Below are 15,521 nucleotides of genomic sequence, written 5' to 3'. Positions count from 1 at the left end.
AACCTGAAACACAGATGATGCATCTAGCAAAACACAGAATAATAATTTGGCCTCATCAACAAAGTGGCCAAATTCTCCCTAACTTAGCCTTTAAATCATTGTTAGGTCCTCCATTCTGCTAAAATCCTTTTACTTTGAATCTGGCCATTGAAAATACATTTTACACAAAGCTTCTACAGTGGATGGCTGGGTTCTTTGTTTCATGTTAGAGCTATTTTATGCAATAAAATAAAATATTTATTTGGCTGAAGTTGGAGTGTAAACAATTCTCACATTATAATCACAATTCATCTGTGTGTTCATCTAAGAAGCTCTGCTTCAAATATTATTCAACTAATTTATATGAAAACAATAAATTCAACAACAGATTGAGAATTTCTACCACTTAGTATTTTGTAGTTTAGTCATCAGGGAATTTGTGAGATCTAGGTTTAAATCCTTGCTTCAAATCAGGCACAGAAGCAATATTGAACCTGATTTTCCCTTGTAAATGCTGTAACCACTGTCAAAATGAATTTAAGTTTGGTTGCAGTTCCTTTTCAACTGTGGGGGGAACATTGGAAAAGATTCCATCTGTGATTCCAGAATTAAGACTCCCTCTACTGTAACCTGACTTTAATACCCTTTAATAACTTTTGGAACGAGGCCTTTACTTAGTGCCTCTTTAGTGTTACTTGCACACTGCTTTAGACAGCTTTTCAGATCAGTTTGCTTACTCTTAAACATCTGAGAGTAGGCTGATCAAGATTTTTATGTACATTCCTTAGGACAGATTTCCAACTGGTGAAATGCAGTTTGAAGATTTCTGCCAGCTTTGTGCTGGCTCTGCACTGCCCTGCAAATGCCAAGCAAATGGGGCAGAGAGGCAAGAGAGTGTGTCTCTGAACCAAGTTTTGCAACTGGTTCTCCATCAGCAGAGGAAGAAGAAAGCAAGAATAAAGAAGGTAGGTGCATTCTGTGCTCTTAGGAGAGAAYGGAAGAAAAGGAGGCAAAGAGGTCTTTGGTATAGAGAAGAAAGAGTTTGAGACAGCAAGAGCCGTAGAAGAAGAGTGCTGAAGAAGCAGCAGAATTCCTGCTGTTGCAAAACAGTTGGTGATAAGGTGAGGAAAAGACAACATGATTCAAGGCATGGTTTACATGACAAACTAATAGGAAGAGGTATTTTTGAACCTCTGYCAGACTTGGATATGGTTGAAATCGAAGTGCCTGTGGGGCACTTAAGTCAACCAGCACATTGGAGCATAAGTCAAGAGTAGAGGTTGGAATGACCATGCCATCAACTATCCCCCCGCTCCCTAGAGTGAGTATCCAGTATCACTAGTGTTCTGCGCTGTCTTAGTCCTCCTTTCTTCTTATATAGCAGAGTTAACTGATGGTAATGTGTTCTGAATGTCTTCTCTTTTCATCCAAGATGCTATGCAGATGGATTTTGAGCATCTACATCTGCTCAGTATTTCAGCTTCACTGAATCTAAGCTACTGTTTATGCACAGTAACTTCAACCATGCTATCGTATGCCCAGAAATCCCAGTTATGTCCTTAGCATACGTCTACTGTGGCTGTGTCTAATGCTTCTGTGAAACATGGAATGCAGATGCAATAATCTCATATAGGCCTTAGTAGAGATGCATACATATTGTTCTACAAAGTCTCTGAATTCTAGCCCTGATCTAGAGAAGAACAATGTAAGGAGACAGCCAGGTTTGAAAAAATTGGCTGCCAATAGTACAGCTGTATTTACAAATACTTTGCATCRAATCAAGTGTAGACATACATGTGAGAAAAATCAACTGCACAATTACATGCATAACAAGTAGAACTTAGCCATTTTTTTAAGGTGAGTTTGATTATAGTAATTATAGTAAGTGAGTTTGATTATAGCAAGATCAAAAGGTAATGGACTAGCAAACCTGACCATTGAACTACRGTTCAAAGCTTGCTGGTCTGGCCCCAGTTCCTGACAGCAGAGACAGATTCTAGTCAGTTATCTTAATCTAGAAATCTTCATCTTATATGTGCAAATGTGCAAATGTTATCATAAATAACTGCTAGTGTTGGGATCCCAGGTCAGTTTCTGCAGGAGCTATATTATTTCATCTCAGAGAACCACCAGCTTCAGTTTTGTTATTCCAGCAAATTGAGCCTGGTTTTTGTTATTTTAACTTGCTTTTTTTTTTGTTTAGCAAAAGTTGCAAGTATGGTTTTCAGTGATACACCTTTGGAAAAGGATCCTATTGCAGCTAGCAAAAAATACTATTAAAGTATGACTTTATTTAACCTTTCAAATTCTAAAGTCAATCTGGTAAAGCAAAGCACAAGAGGAGATACAACGATTTACTGGGGAGGTAAACGGCTCTATATTAGTTTCTGAATGTAGGGTATTGTTGTGAGGTAATCTTGCCACTAGATGTTGCTGTCATTACAATGAGCAGGAAAGCTGAAAAATAAAAGGTGCAAATGGAAAAGTTGTTTATGTGCACTTTAACAAAGGAAACCTTCAAATTGGCAAATCCAGCTTTTAACTGATTGAATGAGTTTCCTGTTAAGAGAACGGGATACTTTCTGTTTCCTTATTGCCTTTAGGCATCTAAATGGCGGCTACCAGCCATTTACAAACACAAGAGCTTATGAAGCAAATTCAGCTGAAGCCATGTTAGACTGGAAAGCATGGAAGAGAATACAAATGCTTATTACTGCATCAGGCATGTGTACCTTTAACAGATTTGGTTAAATTAGGGGCTTTTTTAATTTCTTGCAATGTAGCAGAAGTGAGACTAAGCTATCATTAAGATGAAGGGATAATATTAGCTACAAGGACTAGGAGAATGCACAGAACTGGGAGCAGGAAAAGAAAAGCATAAAATTATTAAAACTAGTAGCATGTTTTGAGCTCAATGTTATCATTTGCTTTATGAACACATCTACAAGGTCACAGATCTAGTCAGCACTTAGGCATCACGATTCTTCCAGCAAATAAATGTTTCTGTGGATTCTGTCATAGCTCAGAAAAAACTTGTGTTCTCTGGATGCCACAGAAAAGAAGTCAAAAGAGGATGAGTCAAACCTAATCACCAGATCACTATTAAATGGTTTTAAGCCTAAAAAATAAGCCTTACAACTATGCGTTATACAACCCAAATCCTCCAGAGTAGAAGGGAGTCCAGACAGTTCCAAGAACAGAGATGAACTTGTCTGGTAGATTCAGCAGTCTATGTTTCTACTTTATTAGCAGAATTTGTATAAATACTAAAGCACTTGGCTAATCAGAAGCCAGTTATACCAGACTGGACACAGTACTAGACACAAGAGAATGAACCTTGTAAAGCCTAGTGAAGCGATCAATGCTTGGCCAAGTGAAGCCTTGCTGGAATCCACCAAAATTCAGTTCAGTATTTGATTTGGATCAAGTGCAAAGGAAAAAAGGATTTGTTCATTCCTGCACTCTGCCAAATCTTTTTACACTCACGCTCAGCCAGTGTTCCACCATGCTACGGGCTCCAGCTACCTCTGGAAGTGGAGTGGCATCAATCAGCAGAGGCAACAATCATTAAGATAAGCCTTCACGTTTCAAGGTGATGTATTCCAGAAGAGACAGATCCAATATCAGACTTTGGTTTTGGTGACTGGTGAATATCTGCTCACAGAGCTCCTTTTCTAGCTATAGGCTAATCCTGGGCAGCAACAAACATGGGAAAATGAAGTACCTGAACAGTATCTTCCTCCACCTGGCCTCTGCTGCTGAGGCTAGCAGAACCACAGAGAAGCACACAGCCTAATAGGGCTACCTCTTCCAATGTGTTGTACTAACAACATTATTGAAAAATAATACTACAGAAAAACATGTTGTWTTCTAACAAGTTTGAGAAAAAGATGATGTCTGAGGCAAGATTCTGTAAAACGATTCTCTACTCAAACACAGCAGTAAACTGTTCTCTCATTTTAAGCAGAAATTAATCTTCAATAGGTGACAGTTACAATAAGCTCTCAAGTGGTTAAGTGAAAGTTTTCTTGTGGTATAGGGTATTTTAAAGACACTTTAAGGCTCTAATGAAAACTAGGACATAAAAATAGGCATAACACCTTTCTAAATCTTCCTGAGCATTCAGTACACGGTTCTTCTCTTCTGGACTACTCTCTTAGTATGGCTGCTTTCTTGGCTTTTGAAATTTAGGAATTAATGCTACAGCTCTTTGATGTGGCAGTTTTGCAACTATGAACTTTTTATCTACACCTTTTTCTTCTAGATGGTAAAAACTTGTTGCTGAGAGATGCTCTAAACAGATCCTCTTCAACACACTTTCGAAAGCCTACCTGTTATTAAAAAGTGCACAGATATACAGGCACWCTGTATCCTCGAGAAGAGAGAATTTTGGAGAAATTAGTTGCAACTCCACAGTTCAGAGGAAAGAGAACTCATTTTCTTTTGTGCTGGGCAATAAAACTAAAATGTCCACAATTATTAAATTGCAGTAGTAAATAGAAAAAAAAAAAGTTCTTGAAAAAGTTTTACTGAACTTCACAGAGTTGCAACAGGAATTAATATTGATTACTTCACCATACTGAGCTCTAATTAACTAGCTCAGTGCATTTACTCTTGTGAAAACAAGCATTTAATTTAACTAGCGAACATTTCTTTTAGTAACCAAAACCAACCAACTAGAAACCTTCTGGCAGACCAGATTGGAGGTTAAATTGTAACGTGTTTGTGCTGACAAAAAGAGGGATTATGTAGTTAGTAATTGCATTCCAAAGAAAAGCATATTTTTGGCTTAGCTGAATACTTAAGATTTGTTCTCCTGGCTGATCTTGTAACCAAGGGCAGGTATGAGTCAGTTCTCTTAAGAAAAAGTCTCTGAAAGCAATGGTCCTCAATATGTCTTYCCAGATTAGCAGGGATGAACAACTGAGCAAACTCACAAAACTCTGGATCCTGAAAAGTTCTTTCTTCTGTTCTGCAATATTTCAGATAACATATGTAGCTGAAACCCGAAGTTCAGATCTAAGAATCCTCTAAAGATTTGCTAAATAAAATTACAAAACAGTGCTGCAGTTAACCTGATTTTGAAATAGAGTAAGATTTTTGAACATAAGCCTTTTGTGTTAAATGTTCCACAAGACATTAAGGCATAGATCTGAAGAGTGAATTAGACGCCTACCTAACACTTAACTCATTAGAAAGTAGTTACCTAACTAGGATTGTATCTCTCTTTGACTCCCATATTTAYGTTATCCCTTATTTGTTTCTCAGTCTAAGCTTAGGCTATTTCTAACTGTCCTGAATTTTTGTTTAGTAACGTCCTGGACAAATTTCAGGAAAACATGATGCTGATGACAATACTGCTCTGTTACTTAGATATTTATGGTGCGAGAAGATTAAGAATTGTAGTGGGGTGGGGAAATTTTCAGATTGCTCATCCATTTCATGTTATCAATTATCATCATCATGTCTAAGTAGCTGTGGGAACAAGGTCAAGGCACTGCAGACGAATTTGGAAGGGCTTTATCAGCAGGAAGGAAACACGGCAGAGACAGCTTCAGAAACTGGTAACAACTTGAATTTCTAGTCAAGTGAATGTGTGGCTGTAAGGTATCTAGGAGAYTGATTACTGGCAGAGGATGTCTGTGAGTTAGAGTGTGACTGTCAAGATACTGACAAAGCAGTATCCCACTGTGTACAGCCATCCATTAGACAAGTGTCTCTGACAGAGGAAATCTTAAGTGTAATGCAATGCACAATGTCTTTTCCAAATAATCCTCAATTTTGTTTGCAAATGATAAATTAAGGTAGAAAGCAGTGTGGTGCATTGAGAATTCCTGCACCTAAAAGAAAAAGAATTATTGATTTMTTATGTACATAGAAATTTTGTTTTGCTTTTAATTCTTGAATAAAAGAGGAAAAGATTAAGGTACAGCAGGATGCTGATGGAGTGGAAAAAGTGTCTGGAATATATTCTCCCAGACTCATTCATATCTGCTTTCTTCTGGCTCTACTTACATGCTGTACGTTACATAGCCTGATGCACAGTGTGACATGGATGAGATGCTAACATTCAGAGCAGGACAGCGATATTTCACAGACTTGTAATAAGCAGTCTTGTCTATAGTGAAGAAACCCAACTGGTCAAACTGTATTATGAATAGTATTGCTACACCACAGTTTCGGATTCCAAGACAAAAACAGGAAGAGCTTGTCTCTAAGAAATATCTATGAAATTATGACTATACATTTTGCACAGCAGTATCTTGGCAACTGAAGTTCCTCAAAGTCTAAACACTAGTACTGAAAATAGTACTTGAAGGTGTTCCTTTATTCCACTGCAGCAGCAATAAAGATCATGGAGTTGGCATGAACATTTAACCCTCTAAATGTGGCTCCTATAACTGTTATGTGTTTTTTGTTTTTCCTCTTGCATAAATCTCCCTTAAATATGAAAATGGGATATGGATGCAATTATCAAGCATATGTTACCATAAATGCTAAAAAAGGCAATGTTTCTGCTGTCCTGTTACATGAACAGGAGGCCATATTTCATAAATCCAACATGGAAAAATGTTTTTCTCAGATTATGATCCAGAATGGGATAAATGATGTGCTTTCATTATTAATTCCAAATCATTGTCAAAAGAATTTAACTACACCAATGAAATTTTAAAGACTATACTGTATTTCAATCCACCAATAACATATGATACAAGTTAAAAATAYGCAACCAATCAAAATATCTGAAAGCCCAGAATTTGAAATCCTATGCATTTTACATTTCCAGCTCTGATRTGGCACACATTGGAGTCAGTATGCAAGTGACATACTGCTGAACATACAAAATAAAATCTGTAATTCCATCTCAACTGCTCAGGACTAGTATTCTGTTTTATACTACAAATAAMATGTGATTGGGAAGGAATCCAAGATGACTTATTTGAAGTTACTTCTAATCTGTTTTTTACTGGTTGCACTACTATGCAATTTCTACTTACTCAGAATTCAACAGCTATCAGGGGAGGCTTGTGTAAGAGCTGCAGGATGGGGACTAAACTTGTGAACAACTACTGGTACAATGAGAAATACTAATTGACTACAACRGTAACTCCCTCAGGGTATGGCAAAGCTTCCTTCGGAGGCAGTGAAGAAGGAAAAAGCCAGATGTTCTCATATCATAACATGAGGCATCATGAACTCTAGAACTGTACATGCTTAGTCAGATGTAGACTGTAAGCAATCTATTTGTCTAGAATCTTGATTCTGTTTGTTCCCTGAGGCATGATGTACACAAAATATTCTCAGCAAAGTATTATTCAGTCCTGGGATTAGCACCATGGGACAAGATACATTGTGTATACGGTGCAGGCAGGAAAGTGCATCTGATGTGGAACACACAGGAGGGGCTATGTGTCAAAGTACGGTGGATAAGGTGGTCCCTAGGTGAATTAGTCCCAGCCTGTGCACTGATAGCTACAGGCTTAAACAACCTAGAAGTGTTTTGTTGTACACATTCTCACACATAGTGCAGACTTTTCTAGAGACGTGATTTTTAGTAGATATTCCTAGTAGATTCAAAACCCAGTATTTCAATTCTATATCCAGGAACCATAGTCTTGTTCAGGCCACAACCCCAGCAAAACAGAGATAGGAAACGAGTAACTTTAAGTGGTCAATGCTATCACAAGCGAGTCCATGTCTTGGTGGCACTTGAGAGTCATTGTTGCAACTGCAGCCAACTCTTAGGTCTTCAACTGTAACCAGGCAAGTTCTTGTCAGGAAAGAGCCCTGAATAGTTATCTTCCCAAGTTGTATTGCTTACCACCCAGGAAGAATTCCTTTGGTCTGTGTTTGATTCCTAGGAAAGCCTGCAGTAGCTTTACTTCAGCTAATCATAATCTCTCCTTCAGCTCAGAGGCCTGATGTGGGGACAACAAACAGAAAATAGAGAGGGAATGAAATTCAATTCACTGCAGCAGAGTTATGCTAGGTCACACTATCAACCATATACTGGAAGGATTACCATAAAATGCTCTGACATAGCTGACATAGACCCCAGTAATCAGGGAACTCCTGATAGCCAGAAAGGGCGATGGCAGTGTGCCGAGCACATCCCCTAGTGCAACCTTTCAGTGCAAAGTGAAAAAAGGCAATAAGGCAACTCTGCAACCAAATTGTCAAAATGTGAGTCCTAAATGAAMAGAACCATGAGCTCCATCGGAGAAGGTAATTTTTTGCCAGCTGTCCATCTGATGTTCTTCTTGAATAGGGAGTGGGGAGAGAAAAAAAAAARTGTGATTTAATTCTCTCTTACCTTTCAATTACATCAGCATCTGTATTCTGCTCAGATGCTAGTTTTGCGTAACTCAGAGACAGATTTAGACCCACAACTGGGCCCACAATACTCAGCCATGATGTAATGTAATTTGTATGTCTAGAAAACAAACAAACAAAAAAATATTATCCAAAACTTTTCTGAATTGTAGATGCAACTGACAGTCACAAAGTAATTTCAAATGAGGTTACTCTTTCACTTTATTTACATCAAGCTTATTTTATTTTTCAGCTTCTAAGTGACAATCCAGAAATYTATTCCACTTGGACAAAGGTCCATAGGACAAGGACCATATCTATTTCCCAGGCAATTTACTTAATATCCATCACATAAAGCCTCACACAGTACATTAATGTTTCTCACCTGTTCTCTTTTTGTGAGCTCATCAGTACAGAAGACATGAATTCATTAGTCCGGCAGGGGTGCAGGACAAAAAATGGCTGCCCAAGTAAGGGGTGCTCCTAAGAAGGAAATACAGTAGTTTTATTATTCAAAAAGGGCAACAGAAAAGACATAGTTTGCACTGGAAAAAGACAAAACAGGATTCACTTAATCCTTGATGTAATTTTTCTTGTTTCAGAATTTAACCCACATTGTTCTTCTAATGATAAAGTCATTGACAAATTAATATTTGAGAGCACATTCTCTTATCTAAAAAGAGATACAAGACCACCAATCAAGTCATGCCATACTGTTAGTTAAAATATAAAGGTTCTTACAGCAGCTCGTTACCGGTGTGTCAGCACTACCTGAATGCAAGTAGGCAAAGCTACTGTGTAAACAAGTATTTGACCAAATATAGTAAATAAAGCAAAGATGGTACATCGAAAAACTCTTAATAGCTTTGATTCTTTATCCTTGAATCTTGTCAAAATGGTGCCAGGGCGCAAATATTTAGGACTCTGTAGCTTGTGAGGGAGAGCAAGAAGGAAGGAGGAAAGGCCCTCAGGATGGCTTTAAATTCTACAAGATGGGATGTCCTCATTTTAGACTAGACTAGTAGAAAAGGCCTTAAATTTCATTTGTCTTCCAAGAACTCCAGCTAAAATCAGCCACAAGAAAAAAGAATACATCTAGTGACAATTAAGTTTGCTGCCCTACAGCATGATAAGACTTTCTATGTTCCTTTCCACCTTCACACTGCACATGATGCTATCGAAAACACAAKCCAATGCTCCATAAAGCTTTCACTTTCATCTCCAAAAGACATTCAAACAGAATATATGTCATGACTTAATCAAGCCTGCACTCAATGCAAAACCATAAGAACAAGCTCATCTGCTCTTACACTGGTGACACCAGCAGAGCACCACATCTGACTGTCTCACACTCCGCATTAAGGAAGTGATTTTCCTTTAATGCTGCTGAGGTCACTGCTACTGCTGCTGCACCAAAATAAACCAACCCTACCTCCTCCTCACACTCAGTAAGGGGCATAAGCATTTMATACAGCACCGCAGGGAATAGCTGGAAAGTGATTCCAGACAAGAAAGATGTCAAATAAGAAACACCATGATAGTCTACTTACAACTGAACACAGACCGCGCTTAGCTGTCTCTAGGCCCAGGACTGTGCCAGAACTGAGAGGCACACAACACAAGGCAGAGGAGTGAGGAGTATCGGGTATAGACCGTGACTAAAATAGCAGCAGGATCACCACTTCTATATGGTGCTTCTTGTTCAGCTGTGGGAGGCCGGCTCACTGTGCCACGCTACTCCCAAGAGCCACAGCAGAGACTGACTCAGGATGGATGGGATGGGTGTTTTATTCTAGGTAAAGGCCCTTTTCCTTAGCTGTGTGCAGGTTCTGCCTGTGGATGGCAAAGAAGAAATTAAACTGAGTTTATGCTCTGGAAGGGGCTTTCTTTGACCAGGTTGGCATAGTTGCAAACAGACTCCGGCAGTTCTGTGACTGCATTTTACCTGACGATCTAGCACACTGCACCAAAGAGAAGATCCTCACAGACTTAGTCTTTCACCTATACAGTTAAAAACTCTTTCCCCATCTCCTTGCCTACAAACAAAAACAAAATCATGTCCCATCGGATGTTCTTCTGTAATCTTCAGAGACCAGGATATGTTCCATATTACTAAACATTAAATTGCATCTCTTACATTTGAAGGACACTTGGTTCTTATGCTGAAAATACACTCATGAGGATAAACCATTTTGTCTCTAAAAGAACTTTAAATAATTCCCTGAAGCTTCGGAACATATAAAAAAATAATGTTCAGAAAGCTTTGTTTTACATTTTAGTGCAAACGGATAACTTATGCAAGAATGCTACCATCTGCTGTCCGTAACAGTGAACTGATGCTGTTTTCCATTGAGAAAAACTGCCAGTTGCATTAAAAATCCTTTCTAATTATCTGCTGGCTTAAATAAGCCTATGTCTCTAAATAATGCTTGGAAAGATAGAGTTGGTGTCACTGGTATTCCTCAAGAATAGTTAACAATTTTTACAAAACTGTTAAGCAGGAAGAAAAAAAATAAGTAGAATAAGGAACAATTTAAGCCAACTTCCTTATATGAAGAAAGAGTATAAAGAGAGAACACACACACCCCAAAAGAATAAAARAGATCATCTGGGCTTTAAGAGCATAGCACAAAAACTATTTTCAAAGTTGACCATTCAGACAAGTCATTCCTAATTATCCTGTGGCCTGAGCTTTGATTCTATCCTAAGCTTCTGGCTTCAGCAAATCACCRATGAGTGAGGAATGGAGGCCAGAGCTGCTTTTTCAAACAGCTTATTAACTTTACATTCTACATCTTTCTTCTTTTACTTCTTTCTAATCATCTTACAACATGGCAGAGTGAGCCTGAAAAACATCTCAAATGGACAGTCAGGTATATATATGAATCAGGTGTATATACATATGAAAAAGCAGAACGATTTTGTTAAGTTTTTCAAAAGGGTAATGTCTCTGGTCCCACCATCTCTGTTATCAATGTAAGGCTTAGGAGCATGTGAGAGATGTAAAACCTGCTCACACTCAGTGTTCCCTGCAGTCTCTCCTCCAGTCTTCTTAGGAGACAGAAAGCCACTTTATTTCCTTCCTCATGCAGCAGACGTAAAGGGAGAGGCTTTTGCTACAGGACCAAGCCATCAGCTTCTGGGTTGATATTAAGGCACTGAGGACATTTGGCTTCAGTTACTCAAACCCTCCTCCTAGCTAGTCCTCCATGTTCTTCTTTAGTACTATCACAGGTTGCTTCCTATACTTTCCAAAGCAACAGCACTGCCAGAGTGATGTACATCTCACTGTAATCCACAGAACTACGAATCGTTAACTGGAAATGATGTAGGAGTTTTGTCAACTTCATGCTGCTCTTTGGCCAGGCTCTGAGAATGGCAGATGTCCTAGAGTTGCCTACTTTCACATTCAGGAAGACAGAGTTGATTTGGTTTCCACTTAGGATGGTATCTTTGCAAACTAAGTGCTGTCAATTATTTGTTTACCTCTAATCCAGTAAACTGAAATTCATTATTACACTGATCCTTCAGCAACTGAAGTCTGCAGGCATCACGTCAAGAATAGTTGCGTCTAAAGTGGGAATTTTCCAATAAGCTTACTGCATGCATGTGTTTTTTCACCCTAAATAACAGGAATGAAATAGAAAGAAACACCATACTGCTCAGAACTGTCAAAAGCCTGAAAAATAGGAATATGCCACACACTGCATGTCTAACAGGAAAAACACAAAAGCACAAGAGATTAAAAGAAATCTTGAGCCAAGGCCCATTAAGGAGGAGCTCACAAAAGCCTCTAAAAAGGGAAAAGGATGAGGCAAGGAAGAATAGCTGCTGAGAGATCTGGGAAAACATTCTGATAGCATCAGATCTGATTCAGTAAAATCCTAAATTCCAAATCCTGTGCATAATGCCATCCCCATGAGGCTTAATGTATATTCAAGGTTAAATCACTGACACAGCACTCTGAGGAGGAAGTATCACACAGCTGCCAATAAAAATGTAACAGTTATCAAAACACTGAATTTTGGAATTGATAATAGGCTATAGAGGCTTTTTATTGCCAGGTCACCAGTTCAAATCTGGCAGAYGAAAGGCAGTAGCTAGAAGCTGTTATTGTACAACCGCTCTATAGGCAATTGTCAGATTTTACACAATCAAACTGGCATTAATCAGTGCCCTTGTTGGTAGGSATCGCAGACGAGCTGAGAACTGAAGATAGGGCTTTACCTTGTCATTCTAGGGGGGAATCCAGGCAGGTCAACACTGCAGCACCCTGACAGGAAAATCAGGAATCTTGCACTTCTACAGCTCACCATATGYCCTGAGAGAGGGTTGCAAATCTCCAATATGATGAATCCCAAGTCTTCCTCAAGCACTATCAAAAGCGTATCTTGCAAGACTGAATGAAAGTTTGTGCTGCCTCAGCTTCATGAACATATTTACCACCCATTGCAGTTATGTGATGGAATTATGCCATTCTATGTGCAGTGTAATGTATCCTGAGTTAAACACCACAGCAGCAATATTAGCCTTCAGCTACTCTCATCTGTGCATCAGCTACATGAAAAATACAAAGTCATACTGGGATTTCATGCAAAAATTCAATCTAAACAGTAAACAAGTCTTCTCACATTTTAGTTTGGAATTATATATTTTTCCAATATGTCAAGTAAAAATACATTTTCAGAGCAATGTGTGTGAGTTTCAAGCCAATAATCTTAATTACTCACTGYAGTGTACAAAAAGAACCCCAAGAGCTGCTCAACTCTTCTGGACAGCGACAGTCTCACAGATGGAGATAGTTTATTTGAAATCAACAATACTATTTTCTTCACTGACTCATAATGCTATCTGTTCAGCACCCTATACTGGAATCCATCATACATCTGCCTACCCCTTCTGAGTCTGGCCCAATTTTCACGGGAAACTGAATTTTCACAAGCAGCAACAAGCTCCGGTGAATTTGTAAGCTCAAAAGGTTGCTTTGTCTATTTTTCAGTAGAAAGACCTCTTTATTAAGGGGACAACAAGAAAGATTTGTAAGGATGTTCAGCACCCGTTTCCGTAGCTGTTACCTCAACTTCTGTCATACAAAACCATATACAAGATGGATGAAAGGTGTGAAATGTTTCATTGGGTAGTTTGAAAACTAATGTAGTTTTGTCTAGGGATGCTACACAAGTTTGAATGGGACTGAGCGCTGGCAACTTACTGTTTGTTAGCTGAGCAGCTAGAACTATCCATGCACCTCTTCGGAGCTGCCTCAGTTGTGAGGTTAAACGGGTGAACTTTCACAGAGGTTTATGTTAGACAGTGTGCCTGAGCCCTTGGCTACAACAAAAAGAAATACAAGCCATTGGCTCTCAGAGAACTGAAAATCTTTTCAGTTTAGCAGCACATTTTTGTATGTAGTGCAAGAAGACCAGTTCTCATCAAGTCTTCTCATCCCTGACAGACTTTATCAACTGTCTTTCACCCATTCTGTCATCATTTATTAATGAAACTGGACTGCCCTTTCCAAGGTCATGCAGATTTAAAAGTAAAAACCTAATTCCTTCCCCTATCTTGTGCAATGCCTACAATGTAGTGAAATGTTAGACTTGAATCTGAACAATGGCAAAAATCTAGTAGTTCCTAAGTACAAGCATAATTAAGTACAGAACTTCCATCAGATTGGATTATGTCGCTTTTATCTAGCAGTGCATATAGGAAATATTATCCATGTCAGATTTAAATTAAAAATAAATGTTACTTCAGGTAACTGGTAATTGGCTGCAGGTAGCTGTACTGTGTTCTGCTCTTCTCTTCCCCAGCCAGCAGGTATTTTGGTGTCAGTACAGCTCTTGAAACAGCACCATTTATTTTCTCTGTCGTAACTGGTGCTCTTCAAGTATTAATACGTTCTATTTCTCCAGTGTTACATTAAACTGCCTTAGAGCATCCATCAAAACATTTATGGCCTCTCCATTTATGATAGTGCAAGGGATTTGTGTCCAAAACTACCACTGGCCTCATCCAGTTTGCACAATGTTGTTTTGATAAAAATCAATTCATGGAGGGATGTCAAAATTTCATGCAGAACACTACTACTGAATGTCACAGCTAGCACCAATTGCTTACATTCTTCCAGCAGTGTTTGCAATCTCCATCCCTCGGTCAGAAGAAGGGAGGATTAATAAAATTTGTTTCCCACAATCTCTTCCATTTTGGGAAATGGAAATAGTGATGCAATTACAAAAGTTGCATGCCTTCCTCTTTTCACCATCTTAGAATTGTCAGGAAATAAAATCAAGCTACAAATTTTTAATCACACTTACTGAAAATAAGGCCCATTTTTATGTAAAAATCCTTCACTTAAGCTTATGATAATACTATTACTTTATCTCCTTTTTCTTTCTTTATATATATATCTGTCAGTAATAACTTTTTTGTTGGGAAAAAAAATCAAACATTTCTCATTCACAGAGAAACTCAAAAAAATTTTTTTCTTAACATTGCCTGCATGTCCCCCTACCAAAACAATAATTGTGCACTTGTGGAACTTCAAGCATGTCGAACTTCAGGTCAATGAGATTACTTTACACTTAAACATGTGCTGAAGTTAGGGTGTAAAAAGCGAGCAATACTCTTATGAATGAGGACTAGGGAGACTCTAAGCCTGTGCAGTGAAACCAGAGCACAGGCGTGTCGTGTTTACAAGGCCCAGCAGCACTGCTTGCAGCAGCAGGCACAAGAAGGCTCTAAACTCTTTCTCTCATCCCTTCTTCTTACAGAAAATGTTTCTCCCATAATGGAATTACTACAACAGAAACTCCATTACTGTGGAATCACCATGTTGCAGAAGCAGCATTTTCTGCAGAAGCAGAATGTCTGTTATCCTCCAAAGTAATAAAGCTATTTATTAGAATAACTAATTGTAGAGGGCTCTTTTATTCTACTGACTGAAGTTGCAACATTTCTATTGAAATAATCATTTCATAAGAAGAATGTTTTAGTAATAGGATTTGTATTGGTTACAGGGGAATGTTAACTGAAAAAGTCTTCAGAGAGGGCAACACGGCTGGTGAAAGAAATGTGCTTGCTGTAATGGCTATCCACTCTAACAAAGCCTCCAAGAAGCTCCTGCTAAGGGTATGAGAGAGAATATATAACCTGGAACACGAAATATGTATAGTTGTCTCAATTTCTGTTTACAAACAGAAACTAAGTTACCCTACTGATATAACGGA

At 38.5% G+C, this 15,521-nt stretch overlaps 1 protein-coding gene across 4 annotated transcripts in view; it reads right to left on the bottom strand.

The window, feature by feature from the left end:
• Positions 1-6,641: 6,641 nt before the first annotated feature.
• The window catches only part of ATG10 (autophagy related 10), an 83,629-nt gene continuing 74,749 nt past the window's right edge, over positions 6,642-15,521 (bottom strand). For all 4 annotated transcript variants that reach the window (XM_085322039.1, XM_085322042.1, XM_085322041.1 and 1 more), the window contains 3 exons: positions 8,678-8,775; positions 8,294-8,413; positions 6,642-7,898 (listed from right to left, as the gene is read on the bottom strand). In XM_085322039.1, coding sequence (XP_085178165.1) covers positions 7,886-7,898; positions 8,294-8,413; positions 8,678-8,775 — 231 coding nt within the window. In that variant the 3' untranslated portion in view covers positions 6,642-7,885. The remainder of the gene's footprint in view (positions 7,899-8,293; positions 8,414-8,677; positions 8,776-15,521) is intronic.

The sequence above is a fragment of the Rhea americana genome, unplaced genomic scaffold (assembly GCF_003343005.1).
Source record: "Rhea americana isolate MKP2758 unplaced genomic scaffold, rheAme1 scaffold_74, whole genome shotgun sequence".
NCBI lineage: Eukaryota > Metazoa > Chordata > Aves > Rheiformes > Rheidae > Rhea > Rhea americana.
The sequence above is the reverse complement of the archived record's forward strand: the minus strand, read 5'-3'. Positions and strand labels throughout refer to the sequence as shown.